Here is a 16242-nt window from a genome sequence, read left to right on the forward strand (position 1 = left end):
ACTGTGCGGCTAAAATTCTAAGCTCCGTACTACGGGGCTTTCAGGGTCGCTAAATACGATTTCGCTGTCATAATTGCAAAATTCGAAATGGCGGATCCAGTATGGCGTCTGGTAAATTTAGAGATTCTGAGTATGCGGTTTTATAGCCAAGTTTAAAGTAGCTGCGACTTATCGCTGATTTTTGGCAATTTTTTTTCTTGACAGTGCCAGTCATTTTCTTCCATACGAAGAATGTTCGCTGATATGAAGAAAATGAACAGCACCTTCAACAAAAAAAATCTCAAAAATTAACCGTATGTCGCACTTTATTGTGCTTAAATTAAATGGGCTAAAAAATGGCGTATTCCAAATTTTTCAGCCAAATCTAGTTAAAAAGCTCGAAAAAAATATCTGTTACAGTGTTGATGTTCCCAAAATTGTTTATTTATTTTACAAGCTTTTAAACGTAGATTCAATTTGGTTTTGTTGGATTTTCTTTACCCAAAGTACTTTTACACGTTCCACACCACGGCCACATTCCGACTAAAAATAAAGAGGGAACTTGGGATACAGGCCGATACTGCTAACGGTTTTTGCTTCTTAGAGGTTCTCTTTAGCCAACCTAATGGTGAAAAAGCCCTATCTAAACACTGTGAGCCCGGCAGAGGCACTCATAAAGTCTCTCGACATTCTAGGTGCCCTCAAATGGTAGTCCTTGGTTCGTTCGCCGTGGTCGTCATTAAAATAAGGATGTCTCATCCGATTCAATTTTGGACTATTCATTGGTGTTTTTTTACATTTTTACATACATGGCGGGCCCTTAGCCTGGCAGACATTCCATTGCTGGGGGTTTGCCTTCTCAACTTAGCTCGCTTCCAGGCGGCTGTTACCCAGAAAATACTTGTTATAAACACTGGAAGCCGTGAGCTGCTTGAATTGGAAGCAAAATAATCATTTTTGGCAAATTTCCTTTAAATCGATTTAATTATTTTCAGTAACTTTCGAAATTCTGTCGTGTATCATTTTGTCAGCAAACTCCAATAGAAATAAGAATCACAAGTTAATAAGAAAATCAAAATGGGCTATTAGATCAAATATTACTGAGACTAGCATATTAAGTCACCGAAATATTTACATCATTACAACGAAAAGCCTCCTAATGAACACACCAACGGTTATAATTCAAAATGTCTAGTAGAGCTATTTTGGTACATACTTACATATGCACATAAATATGTATGCATTTGAAAGCAAAATTTTGGTCTGATTTGTCTGAGCGCGTGGTAAATTTATGCTTTTTCCAAAAAGAAATCTGCAACAATGAAAAGGAATACTCAAATTAAATGCATTTTTCTTATTGCGAATGCAAGAAAATGATATTCGGAAAAAAAAATATTTGATACGTGTTCCAATTTTTGCAAAGGGGATATAAGTATTTAGATATGTATGTATGTAGGTATGTACATTTTTCTATTGCATAACGTACATAAGTATGTACACTAGGGCGGGTTAATTTTTTACATAAAATTCTAAGAAAATTCTCCGAAGAGACCATGTATCTAAAATAAAATCCTAATCCGCGCCTCTCGACTTGAAAATTTATATGGCCGCCTTTGCCAAAAAAAATAAATGTTAGAAAAAATAGGTTTTTCCAAAAAGAAATCGAATTTTCTGAATAAAATTGTTTAGTAAGGTAGTTCTTTTGCACTTAATATTTTTTCTACACTCAAAATTTTTTTTCACTAAAAAAAAATATTCACCCAGGTAAAAAATTTTCAAGTCGAGAGGCGCGGATTAGAGTTTGATTTTAGACCCATGGTTTCTTCAGAGAATTTTCTTAGAATTTAATGTAGATTACGTTTTTGCTATACGATTTTCAATTTTTTTTTTTTCATCCATACAAATCAACCCGCCCTAATGTACACACTTGCACATAAAAATATTTCTCAACTATTGATGCTGTATATTTAATACCTCATTTATTGCATTTATTATTGATGTCTCGACGCCGGCATTGTTGCCAGTCTAAGCTATAGCAACAGCTATCTACATACATTATTTTCTTCCACTTCTTAGCGCCATTAGCGACAACCGCAGGAATTGACAGCGGTAAAATCAAGAATGGTTGGGCCACTTAGGCGTATGAGCTACGGCTGCAATATTGATGTCTTTATTTCATTTCTATAGGATATTTTCACTTGTCACATGAATGATTCAGCATACATATTTTGTTATCATTTCGTTGAAGATGATACAACGGGCATAAGCTAATAGATATGTAACTTTTTAGTTGGTATTACGAATTATGAAATAAGCCATTACATATGAACACATGTATGTATTGTCATTTATCAATTTCATTATAAACATATTTTATCTTTATTTCAATACTGGGCCAAGGTTAATTCATATACGGTGATGTTACTAGAACAGCTGATTTGATTAGCCTCGATACACAAATATCATAGTCTAAGATCCGATTAAGGCACGACCTTCACCCATCTGTTTAATGGATGAAATCAATTTTGTATGAAATTTAATGTATTAGGAAATATGTATTTCGCGAGTGGGTTGGGCTGAAAAGATGCTGACCTCAATAAAATATTCAAAAATTAATATTTTTTTCATTTTGCACCCATTTTTTTAATAAGCAAATTATATACCAATCGAAAGTATAAAGCCTATAGAATGTGAATGTGAAAACATCTATTTTTTTCCAGGCCTACCTATCGGGTTGGCACGTACGAACAGGTAAGTAATACTATCTAGTAATTTTCACTCATCCGTTTAACACAATCTGTAGGCTTTATGCCTTCAATTTGCATATATGTAATTTGTTCAAACAAACAAATGAGTGCATAATTAAAAACAAAATAATAATTTTTGAATAGGGCGTGCAAGCCCAACCCCCCTAAATTCCAAAGTTTCATTTTAAGTTTCTTTCTATGAATTCATAATCAATTTCCAATTCAAAAAATGTGTACAATAAATTAAAACTTTGGGTGTCTTCACATCCATGTCGGTAGTGTTGGTAAACTACTGGTTATTCCTCGATAACTTTATTAACTGTGAACGTCCTTTTCAGCTTACTTCTCTTAGTCTAATAAACAGTCATTTACTTGAAAAAAAGGTAAAATAATTATTAGCTTTTAATATTTTCTCTTAGTTTGTATTTGGATTTAGGTTTAGGTGTGCTTAACGTTCAGAGAGGTTTTGTAGAAAAACAAAAATGAAATCATCACTAAGACAATTTATCGATTTGTAGAAGACACTCGAAGACTATTGTTTAAGACAAATTAGGATGGGACCACCTCTGAGGTACCACCTTTCCTTTAAAAAAGAATTATCGATATCGGTTATGCGGTAACATATGAACATAAAAAAAAAATATTCCGACGGATAGACAACCTCCTTCTTTTTTTGAAGTCGGTTTAAAAGAGAAAAATTAATGAGGTAAATTATTATACATTTTTAATAGCTATCTTTTAACATTTCTAATAAAATTTACATTAAAAAAATCTCAGGCAGCGATTTATATACATAGTTTTCGTTAAATCACGAACCATGTTTTTATAAAAAAATATCAAAAAAATTATAGCTTGGAAAACATTGTAAATATTAAAAACTAAAAATCATTTATCCATTTTTGACCGCCACTGTATGTATTTATGTATGTATGTATACACACATTCTAGTTCATACATAGGAGGCGCTTCATTTACATATACTGACGTAAAATATATGTATTTACTTACTTACAAGGTAAATTATTTTCATCCTCATAAATGAGCAACTACAGATATAGCGTATCACAGCTTTCGGCCGAAATATTCCATGATAAGAGAGATTACAATCAATGATTTCTATATTTACCCCTATTTACTAGGAATTTCCTTTTTCTCAAAAAATCTTCCTAAAAACAAACAGCTTCAATGCCGCACTTTGCAGCAGCTTATTTCTGTTTTACATTAATGGGATCGACGAATATGTACGAATACTCAATTATGCCGTAGGCCAAAAATAGTCGCCAAGGTGAGCAAAGGCAAATAAGACAAAATCATTACAAGTAAGTAGGAATTTTATTTACAGAATTTCCGATTTATTTCATTACAAAGTGTCAGCATTGCTGCCAATAATTAAGCAATAATTCTCCAGGAAATCAATTAAGGATTTAGCTGAAATGTTCACAAAAATAATTCGCCAATAAAAGAAAACGTTTGTTTACTTCTTAAATTCAGCTGTAGCGTAAACCAATGGCTGTCCGTAAGTGAAACCGAATGCGCGGTAGAGTGGTGCCGGATACGTAGGAGCAGCAGGAGCAAATGAGCGTAATTGTATTGGAGCGTTGGCATGCACAAAAGCGGCAGCTGGGCCTAAACCAAATGGCAATGTGCGCAGCAGGCGTGCAGCTGGGAGTGGCGATGAAAAGGAGCGATAGGCTGGTGCGGTATAAGAACGAACGGCGGGCGCCACCAACGGCGTTATGCGTTGAGCTTTGCTATGTACGATGGTTGAGCTCTGATGGGAGACAGCAGTGGGTACACTTTCGACCACCTCAACATGGGTAGGCTGAGCGACGAGCGCCGACTTGTATAGCGGCAAGGCGTCTGCCAATGATGCGGTGGGCAAAATGTGAAGGTCTTCGGGTGCGGCGGCGGCGGTGGCGGTCAAAGCGCAAAAGGCGGTGATGAGAAACTGAAATTAAAATAAATAATAAATAAATTTAATGAAAAAAAATTGCAAAATAAATGTAATGAAAAAAATGTGGAAACAAGTTAGCTCTTAAATTCTGTATTTTCATATTATTGTTTTATTTTATTTTATTTCATTTCATTTCATTTTACTTCATTTTATTTTATTTTATTTTATTTTATTTTATTTTATTTTATTTTATTTTATTTTATTTTATTTTATTTTATTTTATTTTATTTATTTTTTTATTTTTTTTTATTTTTTTTTATTTTTTTTTTATTTTGTTTTATTTTTTTTAGTATAATTTTGTTGAATTTCTTGCTCTTAAATATCTTAACTTTATGTTTAAAATCTTCAGCACTCACCACTTTGAACATTTTTAATATCCTTTTACTATTTTTGGTCTGACAATGCTCCTCACTAGACACGAGCTCTTGTACTAACTACTTGCCTGAATCCTCTACCGCTTTTATAGAAATGTTTTTAAAGTTGAAAGCAAATACTCCTAGAATATATTAGCAAGAACGAATACGCCTTTGTTACCATGGCATAAGAACCAAAATTGAGAAAAACAAAACTTCTCCACCGGAAAACTAGCTTTAAGTCTCTAGCGCACGCGCCCTCAAGACAGCAAAAGAAATCCAAATGATCATATTTCAATCGCGCCAATAAACTAACAAACACCAATTACGAAGACCGAAGAATAAAAAGAAATCCTATTAAGAAACCAACGCAATCACCGCTCAGCGTCTTGCTCGTCATCCTTTTGCCAACGCTGTCCATGAGCTATGATTTCACTTTCGCTGAAGAACTTTGTTTTGCATCTTAGCCGCTTTCAATGCCAATTCTGTTTCTGCACACACAAGGGCCACCGGCCACAACTATCGCCACCAACAACGAGTACTTCGCGTTGACATGTGCAACATAGTATTGGTAGGCGTTTACTCGAATATTCTATGCTCAAGTGTTGATCGTTAACACTGATTGGCAAGAGCAATTGTGTGTCGCACTTCAATTGCTCTTGCTAAAGTCGTTTGTTATTGTGTCAGCAGTGGCGGCGCAGCAGCAGCAACGACAATTCCTAAGGGAAACCTTTTGGCCTTTTCTTTTGCGATGTCTTCAACGCATGTAATCTGGCGTTAAGAACATTCAATAAAACGCCCACATCTCAAACAATCAAAGTCGCAAAAATGGACGAGGCGCTGCGTGTAAAGTTAACACATTTTTTTTTTTAAGATCAACTCAACGATATTCGCTTTAATCTTGTGAGATCTGTTAAGCACATTATAGACGGTCATTGACAGCTTGTAGAACACTTAGAGAAATTTTCTACAAAAATACTGAACAAGAAAAAATGTGCATTCAAGTCTCAATGCTTCTTGACGGGAATTTTTATACGATGAATCTGGAACCTTTGCGTTTTCCGGACTGAGATTTGTGCTATAGAGAAGACAGATAGTCGATGAATCTGGAACCTTTGCGTCTTCCAGACTGAGATTTGTGCTATAGAGAAGACAGATGGTTGTCCACTAAATAGCATGGTTCCAGGGAGAAAAGTCACTATCTCCGTCGATAGTAAAGCGGTTTTAAATCACTGGGTTCCGCAAAAGTGAAACTGGGTATTTTAGAGGAATTTTGCGCCGCATTGAAACCACTGGATCAATTCGAGATCTCTCTTTACAGATTTTATAGGTTATATATTTAGAAGTACACACGAGGCATCTGATGATATTGCCAGGTAGTATGTCCCTGAGATACCAGTAAACGAGCCAGCATTTAGCGACTAAACATGGGAAATAGATGAAAACACTGTAACAAGGTGATTGTGTGGTCTATAGGTCTTTATGGCCCACTATAGACAGCAAAAAGACGCAAGACGTTTTGAAACTGAGCAGATCTGCATTAAAATTTTTTACCGGTATCGTCCCAAGGCGCTGTGCTTTTGCATCGATGCTCCGCAGTTAGTGAGTACTAAAGACTTCTCTCTACAGAAGCTATCGCGGTGGGAATGGCGATGACTACTTTATTTCTCGATGTCCGGGCCTGCAGTTTAGGCGACTCAAACATCTGAGGTCACGATTTTTCTCTGGGCGTCTACTCTGTATTGCGATTCAAAAAGCAAATCATTCGGACTCGAATACTTCGCACAACGAATTTATATTAGTTCGTGCCGGCTTTCGAATCGCATTGAGTTTCGAATCGCAATACAGAGTAGACCCTCTAGTCTGGCAGAAATAACGGAGGTGAAAATCTTGCACCTCTTCAAAGTGATTTGGTATAGCAAGTGGTTGATAATTCTATATTTTTTTCTTTGTAAAAAAACTCCGGTTAGGGGAATACGTCTCCTCCTGGTATCCACTCTCACAGGGCACTCACAATCAATAACTAAGCAGTACGCCGCCGAGTGAAGGTATCGAACTATCTATACACGCCTGCCTAACCAAACCTTAACTCAAGGAATACTCTGTTTAGTTCCTCTTCGTGTTTTTACTCACAAAACAAACTCAACCTCCAATTTTAATGTTATGTTTTACGTACATCGAACCCGGACTACTAAAAGCTTAAACCTCTTTTTTCCTTCATGTCATTGTGATAAAATTAGCATATTTTTTTTTTACTTATCATTATACATTCTGTATCTAATCAAATTTTAAGTAGCTTTAAATGTTTTCAACCCTCCTACCTACCCCATAGTCCCATTCAGAAAGAATCAGTATGTACATTTATAAGCCACCTATTAGTTTGGAGCAATAACATTAAAATAGCAAAGAACATTGGCATTTGGTACGCCGCAACTGGTCGTTTCGACAACAATGCGCTTAGTCCAAAAAAAGCTTTTGTAAACAATGCATCGTCAGCCACAACACATTAGGGGTATTCTCCAAATCTTGCAAAGCCATTGCACGTAGCACGGATTGCACGGATTGCATAAATTGCAAACACACAACAAGAAAATTCATGGGAAACAACATTTCCTATCGCTGCAAAATATGCAACGTCGAAACCCATGTATATATTTTGCAAAATAGCATAGCAAGATAATAGCGACCCTGTGCTAGTTGTTTTGTTGTTGGAATTGCTACATATTTCTCTCATTCCTCTCATCTCGCTCACTTAATTTTTTTTTGCTGTCTCTTGTTATTGTATTTGATACATAATTTCGCTGCTTGCTCCCCATGCATGCTACCTCTTTGCAATGGGGTGTTCTCGTACGCTTCGAAATTTGGAATAGTATTTTTGCATTTCGTGCAATCCGTGCATCGTGCAAGACTTCGAGAATACCCCTAATGTCAATGCACTGGATGTGCAGGCAGGAGTCCGTCAAAATATATGCGAAAACATGCATGTGCATGTACATTAGAGCGGTGCAAAAATGCATGTGAAAAAGTTAGGTCGGAATTTTAATGCCCAAAGCGCATTTTATATGGGGAAAAAACAACTTTTCGTAGAAATAGTGTAGAATTCTTGAAAATCAATATTTTTCGATCGGAAAACTCTGCTTCTATTCCGGAAATTCCCAGTAATAATACCCAATTGTTCCTTTGGCCATTTTTTCATGGTAACTTTATTTTATAGGTCCGCCAAAACCACCAGAAAATGCAATGGGAGAACCAATAAAAAATCTTTAGTATTAAAAAATTGTTAAATAAACAATTGGGTAATAATACTGGAATTCTTCTGAAGAGAACCAAAAATATTTATTTTCAAGAATTTTATACCATTTCTACGAAAAATTGTTTTTTCCCTAAATATTTTTTGATTTCAAAATAAAAAAAAACAAAATTGAGTTATATTTTTTCGGTATAGAACAATCCTAGCGGGAGGTGGCATTAAAATTCCGACTTTACTGTTTTTGGACCACTCTAATGTACATATGTGCGTATGTATGTAAACACTTGTATCCAGCAAAGCAGAAGCAGTAATTTTAGACCCAATCCGATTGTATTTACATACATAATTTCGTAAAGGCAATGACATTTTGAATTTTTTGTAAACAGTGTTTATATGTCAATGGTTCTCTGCAATAACGACACAATTCCAAACTTAAAATATAGAATCCCTTACTACTGTAAAGTGGCTCACATCTATAATCCTCGTCTAATCCAGGTCTAGTCCTTACTACTTAGTGTAGGATTGCTACTTTACTTACTTTTGTAATCCTTACTGTAGTATAGATTAGACATGGACATTAGCCACTTAACAGTAGTAAGAGTTTTTATTTTTTTAATTTTGTTGTTATTGCAAAGGACATTGTGATAGCGAGCTATGCCCAGTTGGTCCCACGAAAGCAGAGCAAGCCTGTTCATGCTTCCTCGCCTCGTGGAGCGGCAGCCGAGCATAGCATCGCGGAGTGGGAAAGCGATTTAGTCGCCGCTACTGTTCTTCTCTCAATGTGGATATTCAGCCCGTCTCACAGCCTCGAAGTGGCACAGCTTTCGTTGTATGTTTACAACGGCATCACATGGCTTCGGAGTTTATCATCGCATCTGCTATTCAGCTTCAGATTTTCTCCTGTCATTATGTTCAGCCTACTCTTCTCATTTTTCAAATCGTGGACGTTGGAACAACGCATGCTTTGGGTCCCCTTAGATGTCATATACTGGACATGTATTGATGTCGTCAAGACCAAGTCGGTATAGGTAACTTCTATAGCCGCAATGTCAGCTCAGGATTGCGTTAAATGGAATTTACTTCGCCATGCTTTCGTTGCATCCACGTTGTGACTTTATATTCAAGGCGTACGTCCATCTTCCCTTCGTTGATGCAACCCAGCGTTCCTGCCAAATCAGTATGGATGCTGTTTTTTGGCCTCCATTATTTGGTTGTTGCCCATATCCCCTTCGCTTCAGCCGCGAAAATGTACTTCTTGGACCGCCGACTTGATTTTATTTCCGCGTTGGCAACGATGAATTCCGCAGACTCTGGTTTCTTTCGTTTACTCACTAAAATCACTTCGGTTTTTCGATAGAAGCATTTTCTTTCCTTTCTACGTCCTGTAGATATTTTCCAGTCACAGTAAGGGCCAGGACATCCGCAAAGCCTACAAGCTTTGCTTCTACATGGAGAGAGATGCCCGAAAACTCCGTTGTAGATAACATTTCACAGCGTCAGGCCTAGAACAGAGCCTTGTGGCACACGCACACGCGCGGTAACTAACAATTGCTTTTCATAAATTTTCGTATTATATATGTATTTTGTTAAATTTACGGCTCGAGAGATAGCTCCAAATAATGTGCAAAATATATAGCGGAATAGAGGCCGGATTATTTGGTTCCAAATGGCGGTGTTGAATGCATCCGTTTTCACTTTTGATGAAAGGAATTAGGTAATCTTGCTGAACTCGGTTCGCCTGGGAAGAGTATAAATTTGGCACTTTCCATGCATTGGGAAATATGTCCGGTTTCCTTAATAGCACTTTGTTTTGAACATGAGGCGGACCCGAAGCAATGTTATCTCCAAACTCTTGGCTGATTCGCACGACTTCTCCCATAGTTTCTTTCTGTATTCGCAGTCATTATTTTGGACGAAACAGCTAAACTGAGCTCGGGGTCATCACTAACTTTTTTATTTAGGAGCTGTGGACAATTTTTTGTGGCGCGAATAACTTATCCGCGCCAGCCCCACCCCATGGATTTGCATCTGCATCGCTTAGTAATAGTTTGAGAGACTCATTTTTACTCGCCTTAAAGTTGTGAGCTCAATTCTGCGCCTTGTATGTAGGTTCTTTAGAAACCAAATTTTCTGTCTATTAGAAAAATTTTGGTTTTTCGACAAATAAATTATTCAGTAGAAATAGTATGTATGACAAGAAAGATGTCACCACCGCACTTAAGCAAATCACAATTATGAAAAGAACTCATCCAAATGACCTGCGGCACCAGCCGGTTCAAGAAATTGTCTACCTTGAAATGTAAACTAAACAATAGCTCTTATTACTAGGCCTACACCATTGAATTCAGAGCAGAGCAAAGTGTTCACCACATCAATCTTTTATGCATCACCAGAGTCGTTGCACTGAAAAGCGTCCAAGGATTTCGCCAAACAATACACAACAATTGTTGTTACCTGTGTCCATTCCACAGATTTTTATAAAAAAAAAATCATTGTTTTTATTGGCTTCCATAGGCGCGTGCATTAGAGATATGTATGTATGTATGTACACACATATGTATGTGTGTATGTATGCGATTGTGTTTGCATATCAATTTCCATAAAGGCGAATGACAAATTCCTAGAATTTTGATTACCATACAACATTCATATATATAGAATGGTTTGCTTGTATGGCCGCCATATTGTTTTTGTTCTTTCACCTGCAATATTGCTTCAATTTCAAATGGAAATTTAATAAATAATTGAATGGGATGACCTTTGGCAGGATATTCATTGCCAAAAAATCGTAAAAAAAAAACAAATAGCCTGAACTTGGCTGGTCAGCTAAAGGTCACACAGTGTGAGAGTGCGTGGTTGGTAAATATTGTGTGACGTACTAGTATGCCAGCTGGAGCCCCGTTGCTATGCGAATATGTAAATGTCATTAGCCAGCGGTGGCTAAACAATTGGCTCAAAATACATACGAGCAAAACAAGGAATACAAATTTTCAGCTGCCAGGAGGATGCTAATGAACTTCTCAATGACTTTTGATGAAATTTGAACTAAGGAAGAAGTGCAATTATATGTAAAGCAAAACGAATTCTACAATGCGAAGTTGAAAGACATATGTGCAGGCTTTATAATTATTTGTATTCGATTATTTTTTTTTTTATTTTTACGATACGTCAGTTTTATAAAATTTTCCTCTTCAGCGATCGGGTTTCCACAATCCGCATATTCAAAAGGAAGAAACGTGAGGCAGAAAGACGTGAACGCGAAGAGCTTGGGATACTGACAGGCAGAAATGCAATTCAGAAATTCGCTCACAAAATAAGGCAGCAATAAACCGGGTAACAGACGCCAGAGGGCCCATGAAATATGAAGGGTGCTCCTGATTGGTGAAGTAGATCTCCAATCAAATCGATATCGATATAATAAAATCCATAATTACGCTTAAGAAAAATGAAACCCTCGGAGCCGATAGCGTACCGGTTGAGCTGGTCAAATCCGAGGGCAGATGTGCCGGCCGCCAAGCGCGATTTGGTAAATGAATATAATCCTGAAGATTGAAATCTTAGTGTCCTCTATTTAATATTGCTTAGAAGTTCCTATCGACGACACTAAGTAAGTGAAAGGCTGAAGCTCTTCATGAGATAACTGAAGGACTGTATGAGCTCTTTAAGAGGGTAAATAGAATGACGAACTTTATAATGGCTTCAACGTAAATAAACGTATAAAAACACAGCGATTGCGCTGGCTTAGATACGTATGCCGTACGTATAGATGATAACGCTCCGCTAAAATGCTTTTTCGAGCCAGCACTTGTGTAAGGACCACGAAAGCAATAAAAGGGTCACGAGCGCAATAAAAAAGGGCCCAGGGCAGAAGGGCCTTTCCGCACTTGGAATGAACAACGGGCCCAGCTTTACAAATAAGAGAGACAATTGGCGAAAAAAAGAAAAATCTCTTTAACATTCCTTTCTCTATTCTTATTTAATGGAATCGGCAAAGGAAAAGCTTTTTTTCGCCATTTTTTTTAATTTGGTTTGGAGACAAGCCGGTTTCGGCGTTGCGCCATCTTCAGTGTAATTGGCATAGGTACTGCTTTCTTCGACGAGGTAGTCATAAAGTTAACAAAGTCTTCAGAATATTGGGTTAAGCGAAACCTTTTCTCACGAGACTTTCGATTCGGCCACTACCAGCTTGCTAAATATCACTCCCTAGAGCCGCGGTAAAGGTTGTCACTTCTGGATTACTGCGTGCACTTATGCAGACGGCGTCTTTCTGCACTTTACCATGTCGAACTCTGTTGCTCACTTTGCTCGATCTCTGGCATTAGTTCAGCTTTCGCTACTAAATAATGCAATGTCATCGGCAAATCTTATAATACATAGCTTATACTTGCGTTGTTTTATGTTCCTTGCTTAAATCACTGAACAAAAGGAAAATTTTCAAAGCAGCTTTAATTCACACTTATACGTACTCATGTATTTGTCAAAGTAATACTCGTACAAATAAAAAGAATTCATATTTTCTTACTATCTAAATGACACATCCAACAAGCTAATATATACATACTTAGTATATGGGGCATTCATTACCTAAATGGACTTCACATGTTTGATTTGTTTCAAATTTTTAGGGTTGATGGATAAACATAAATAATAAATAAATATGAAATTTGAGGTTGAATAATACATTTTTCAAAATTTTACAGCACAAAACCAAACACAAATCGATTTAATAGTTTTCCAAATATCTCCAAAAAGGGGGCGAGGAAAAAATTAAAAAAAAATCACACATATGCACATCAAAATTCTCTATGAAAAGAAATATTTAAATAAAAAATTTTCTTGAAAAATTTTTCACATTCAAAATTTTTTATGAAAAAAACTTTTTTTGAAAATATGCCATCTCAAAAAATAATTAAAAAAAAATCACAATGGTAGCTCTGAGTATTGCGCAATATTTAAGTATAGTATTACGGGGTGCACTCTACAATAATTTGAGTTATGAATTTTTTTTACACCGAAGTTGAGTAAAATGAGTACATTACAAATTTACAAGTTTTTTTTTTTAATTTTTGATTTTTTCAATTTTTTCATTTTTTTTTTTGAGATGGCATATTTTCAGAAACTATTTATTTATCATAAAATTTGTATAAGAAAAATTGTTCAAGAAAAAAAATTTTTTAAATATAGTGTGTATGTGTGATTTCTTCAAATTTTTTGCTCGCCCCGTTCTCGAGATATTCTGAAAACTATTAAATCGATTTGTTTTTGTTTTTGTGCTGTAAATTTTATAAAAATGTATTAAGCATGCTCAAATTTCATATTTAGCCCAAAAATTTGAAACAAATCAAACACATGAAGTTTGAACCCCGTCCAGTTTAGTATGGAACGCCCCATTATGTTGAACATAAATCGAGCGCACACGATGCACTGATCCATATGAATTTATACTGGTCAATTGCATTGCCATCATTGTCATGCATTTTGTATAGAATATACTATATTGTGGAATTGGTATGGCATTAGTAACAAATGGATTATGAAATTGTGTAATTCAGCGAGAATTCCATTGCAATAAGAAACGTCTGTTGAATGTAGATACGAGTATTTCTAAATGAGTTGTGTTTATTATTCTGCTTGTTGTCATATCAGTGCAATAACCGACTGTACGGAAGGAACAATTGCATTTTATTGGTTTATGCGAATACAAATTCAAAGGAAGCGTTTAGTTTTGCAATAAATGAAGAAGCTGTGGGCGTCTTGAGGGAAGTAATGTATAAGATGCTTAATAGCAGCTAACATAGCAGAGCAAGCGTTTGTATATTTAATACATATTAGCAAATACATATTTTTGTAACACCAAAGATGTGATTATTCATACATATGTACATACATATATATCTATTAGGATCATAAAATAACCATTTTCTTTGAAAGCTCTTTAAGCTTTCTTTACTAATTACCACATATGTAGATGCAGCTCATTTTTTATCATACATAAATATTTTAACCGTGGATGTTTTTATAGGCTTTTTTAGTAAAACTATTTGAATTGTAAAAACTGATCTCTTTTCATCAGGGACCGTAACGGTTATGATGTTTATAGTAGGAATCATAATTTAACGGTTAAAATTGTACTTACATTTTTTCCGATCAAATTTAATCGTTTGTTATGATTTTACTTTTTTCAACTATCCCATTACCGACATTTTCAGATTTAATTTTTTAGGACTGCTTTTCTTATTACAGGTCCTAAAATCTGTGGTATTTTTGTCGCCGAATTTTCTAGCTGCATTTTCATGCGCTAATCCTGGCAGCCTTCTCCTTCGACTCCATTTCCTTTTTTCTACGAATAATTCGCCTTTACTCCTTTCTTTACTCCCCGTTGCGCTCTTTTGCGCTTCGTAACTGCCATTAAGTTAATCATCTGAGAATTTTGCTAAATGTCCATAACTGGCAACCGTAGATGAGCACTTTGGGACTCATCATAGAAAAAGCACACAATCATATTACCTGCAAATGACAGCAGAAAGGAACTGCACAGTGTAAAATAAAATTAAGTAACCGACAATTAAGATTGCTTCCTTAGTAACTACGTAAGTGTGCATTTACTTGTACGAGTACATAGCTTCTGTACGGCGGTATTGGTTTCATGTGGGATTTGGTTAAATACTCGATTCAATATCGACAAAGCCATTCAAGGTCTTACCATTCAAATCGATTCGCTCTAATGAATTAAATAAATACAAATATTGCAAAGACATTAAAATTGTTGCTGCAAATTGTTATGATGGATGCAGTAAGCATGGCAGTGATGTAGTAAGAAAACTCTAATCGATTGGCAAACTACGTATGTATGTATGTATATGTGCAGCACAAACGGCAGACCACGTACATATGTATGTACCTTAGGGTGATCCAAAATGACTAACCTAACGAATTTGTGGCCTTAAAAGAACCTGTTTACTGAGACGAAAATTCTCTCATTTGGGCATTTGGAATTTTCCATATAAATATATAACATGTAAAAAAATTTGTTTTCATTAAAAACTGTATAACTATTGAACCGTTCCTATTAAAATGTGTTTCTTATAGGACATTCAATTCTCTTAAAAGTGACTCTAAAGCTGATTATCTAGACTCACAAATTTATATACTTACGGGCTATGAAAGTAAAAAAAAGCAGAAAAATGCAGTTTTATGGCTTTATGATTGAAAATATTCAGTGGAAATTTGCGTTCTCCACCTGACATATCTGTCTTACCACAGCTTTTTTAACAGAATCTGTAGAAGGTGGAAACGTGGGGTAAGCAGCGATCATCCTTATTGCAATCGACAATTTTCTTTGTCTTAGGATTCATTCATTTACCTACATACATATGTACATTCATGCTTGCGTGAAAAGTGCTTTTGTCTACATATTTCGAAACAGACGAAACAAAAACGCAATCGTCCTTAAAGGGGTTTTGTAAGCAAAGTTTAAGTGGAGACGCAAAATTTAGTAATTTTCTAACGCACGCAGACTGGATATAGGCAATTGTGTTTGGATGTGTGTCTCCCTTCAAAATTGGCAGGATAGGCGGAATATTTACTTAAAAGAGCTAGTGGCAAATTTTCGCACAGCTGTGTTGTATGGAAATTTACACCTAGCTACTTGTGTACGCATGTATGTATTTATGTTAGTAGGCATGCCTAGATATACTCAATTCCATAAATGGGTTATATGTAGTGTTGGCTATAGTGAAACGATAGTGAATCGATCGAAAACTTTTTGGCACACAATTTGTTTTGCAAATGTTCGGAAACATACGTGCACATGTACATACATATGTACTATTCAAACACATGTATGTATGTAGTACATACATAAAAAATATTTTCTATATCCATGCAATCCATACACGCACTTAAAGAGTACTTCCTAAGGGTCAAGGAGTACTCCAAAATTAACCGAAATGCATACAA

At 35.9% G+C, this 16242-nt stretch overlaps 1 protein-coding gene across 1 annotated transcript; it reads right to left on the reverse strand.

Moving 5' to 3' along the window:
- Nucleotides 1–4039: 4039 nt before the first annotated feature.
- Nucleotides 4040–5376, reverse strand: LOC108359343 (uncharacterized). Its single transcript, XM_017611171.1, has 2 exons — nt 5037–5376; nt 4040–4674 (listed from the first exon to the last, which is right to left on the reverse strand). The coding sequence occupies exons 1-2, from the start codon at nt 5046–5048 to the stop codon at nt 4201–4203; spliced, it is 486 nt and encodes a 161-aa protein (XP_017466660.1). The 5' UTR covers nt 5049–5376; the 3' UTR covers nt 4040–4200.
- Between the last annotated feature and the right edge of the window lie 10866 nt (nt 5377–16242).

This window comes from Rhagoletis zephyria, unplaced genomic scaffold (genome assembly GCF_001687245.7).
Source record: "Rhagoletis zephyria isolate East Lansing unplaced genomic scaffold, Rhagoletis_zephyria_1.1 Rzeph_scaffold_00376, whole genome shotgun sequence".
NCBI classification, from domain to species: domain Eukaryota; kingdom Metazoa; phylum Arthropoda; class Insecta; order Diptera; family Tephritidae; genus Rhagoletis; species Rhagoletis zephyria.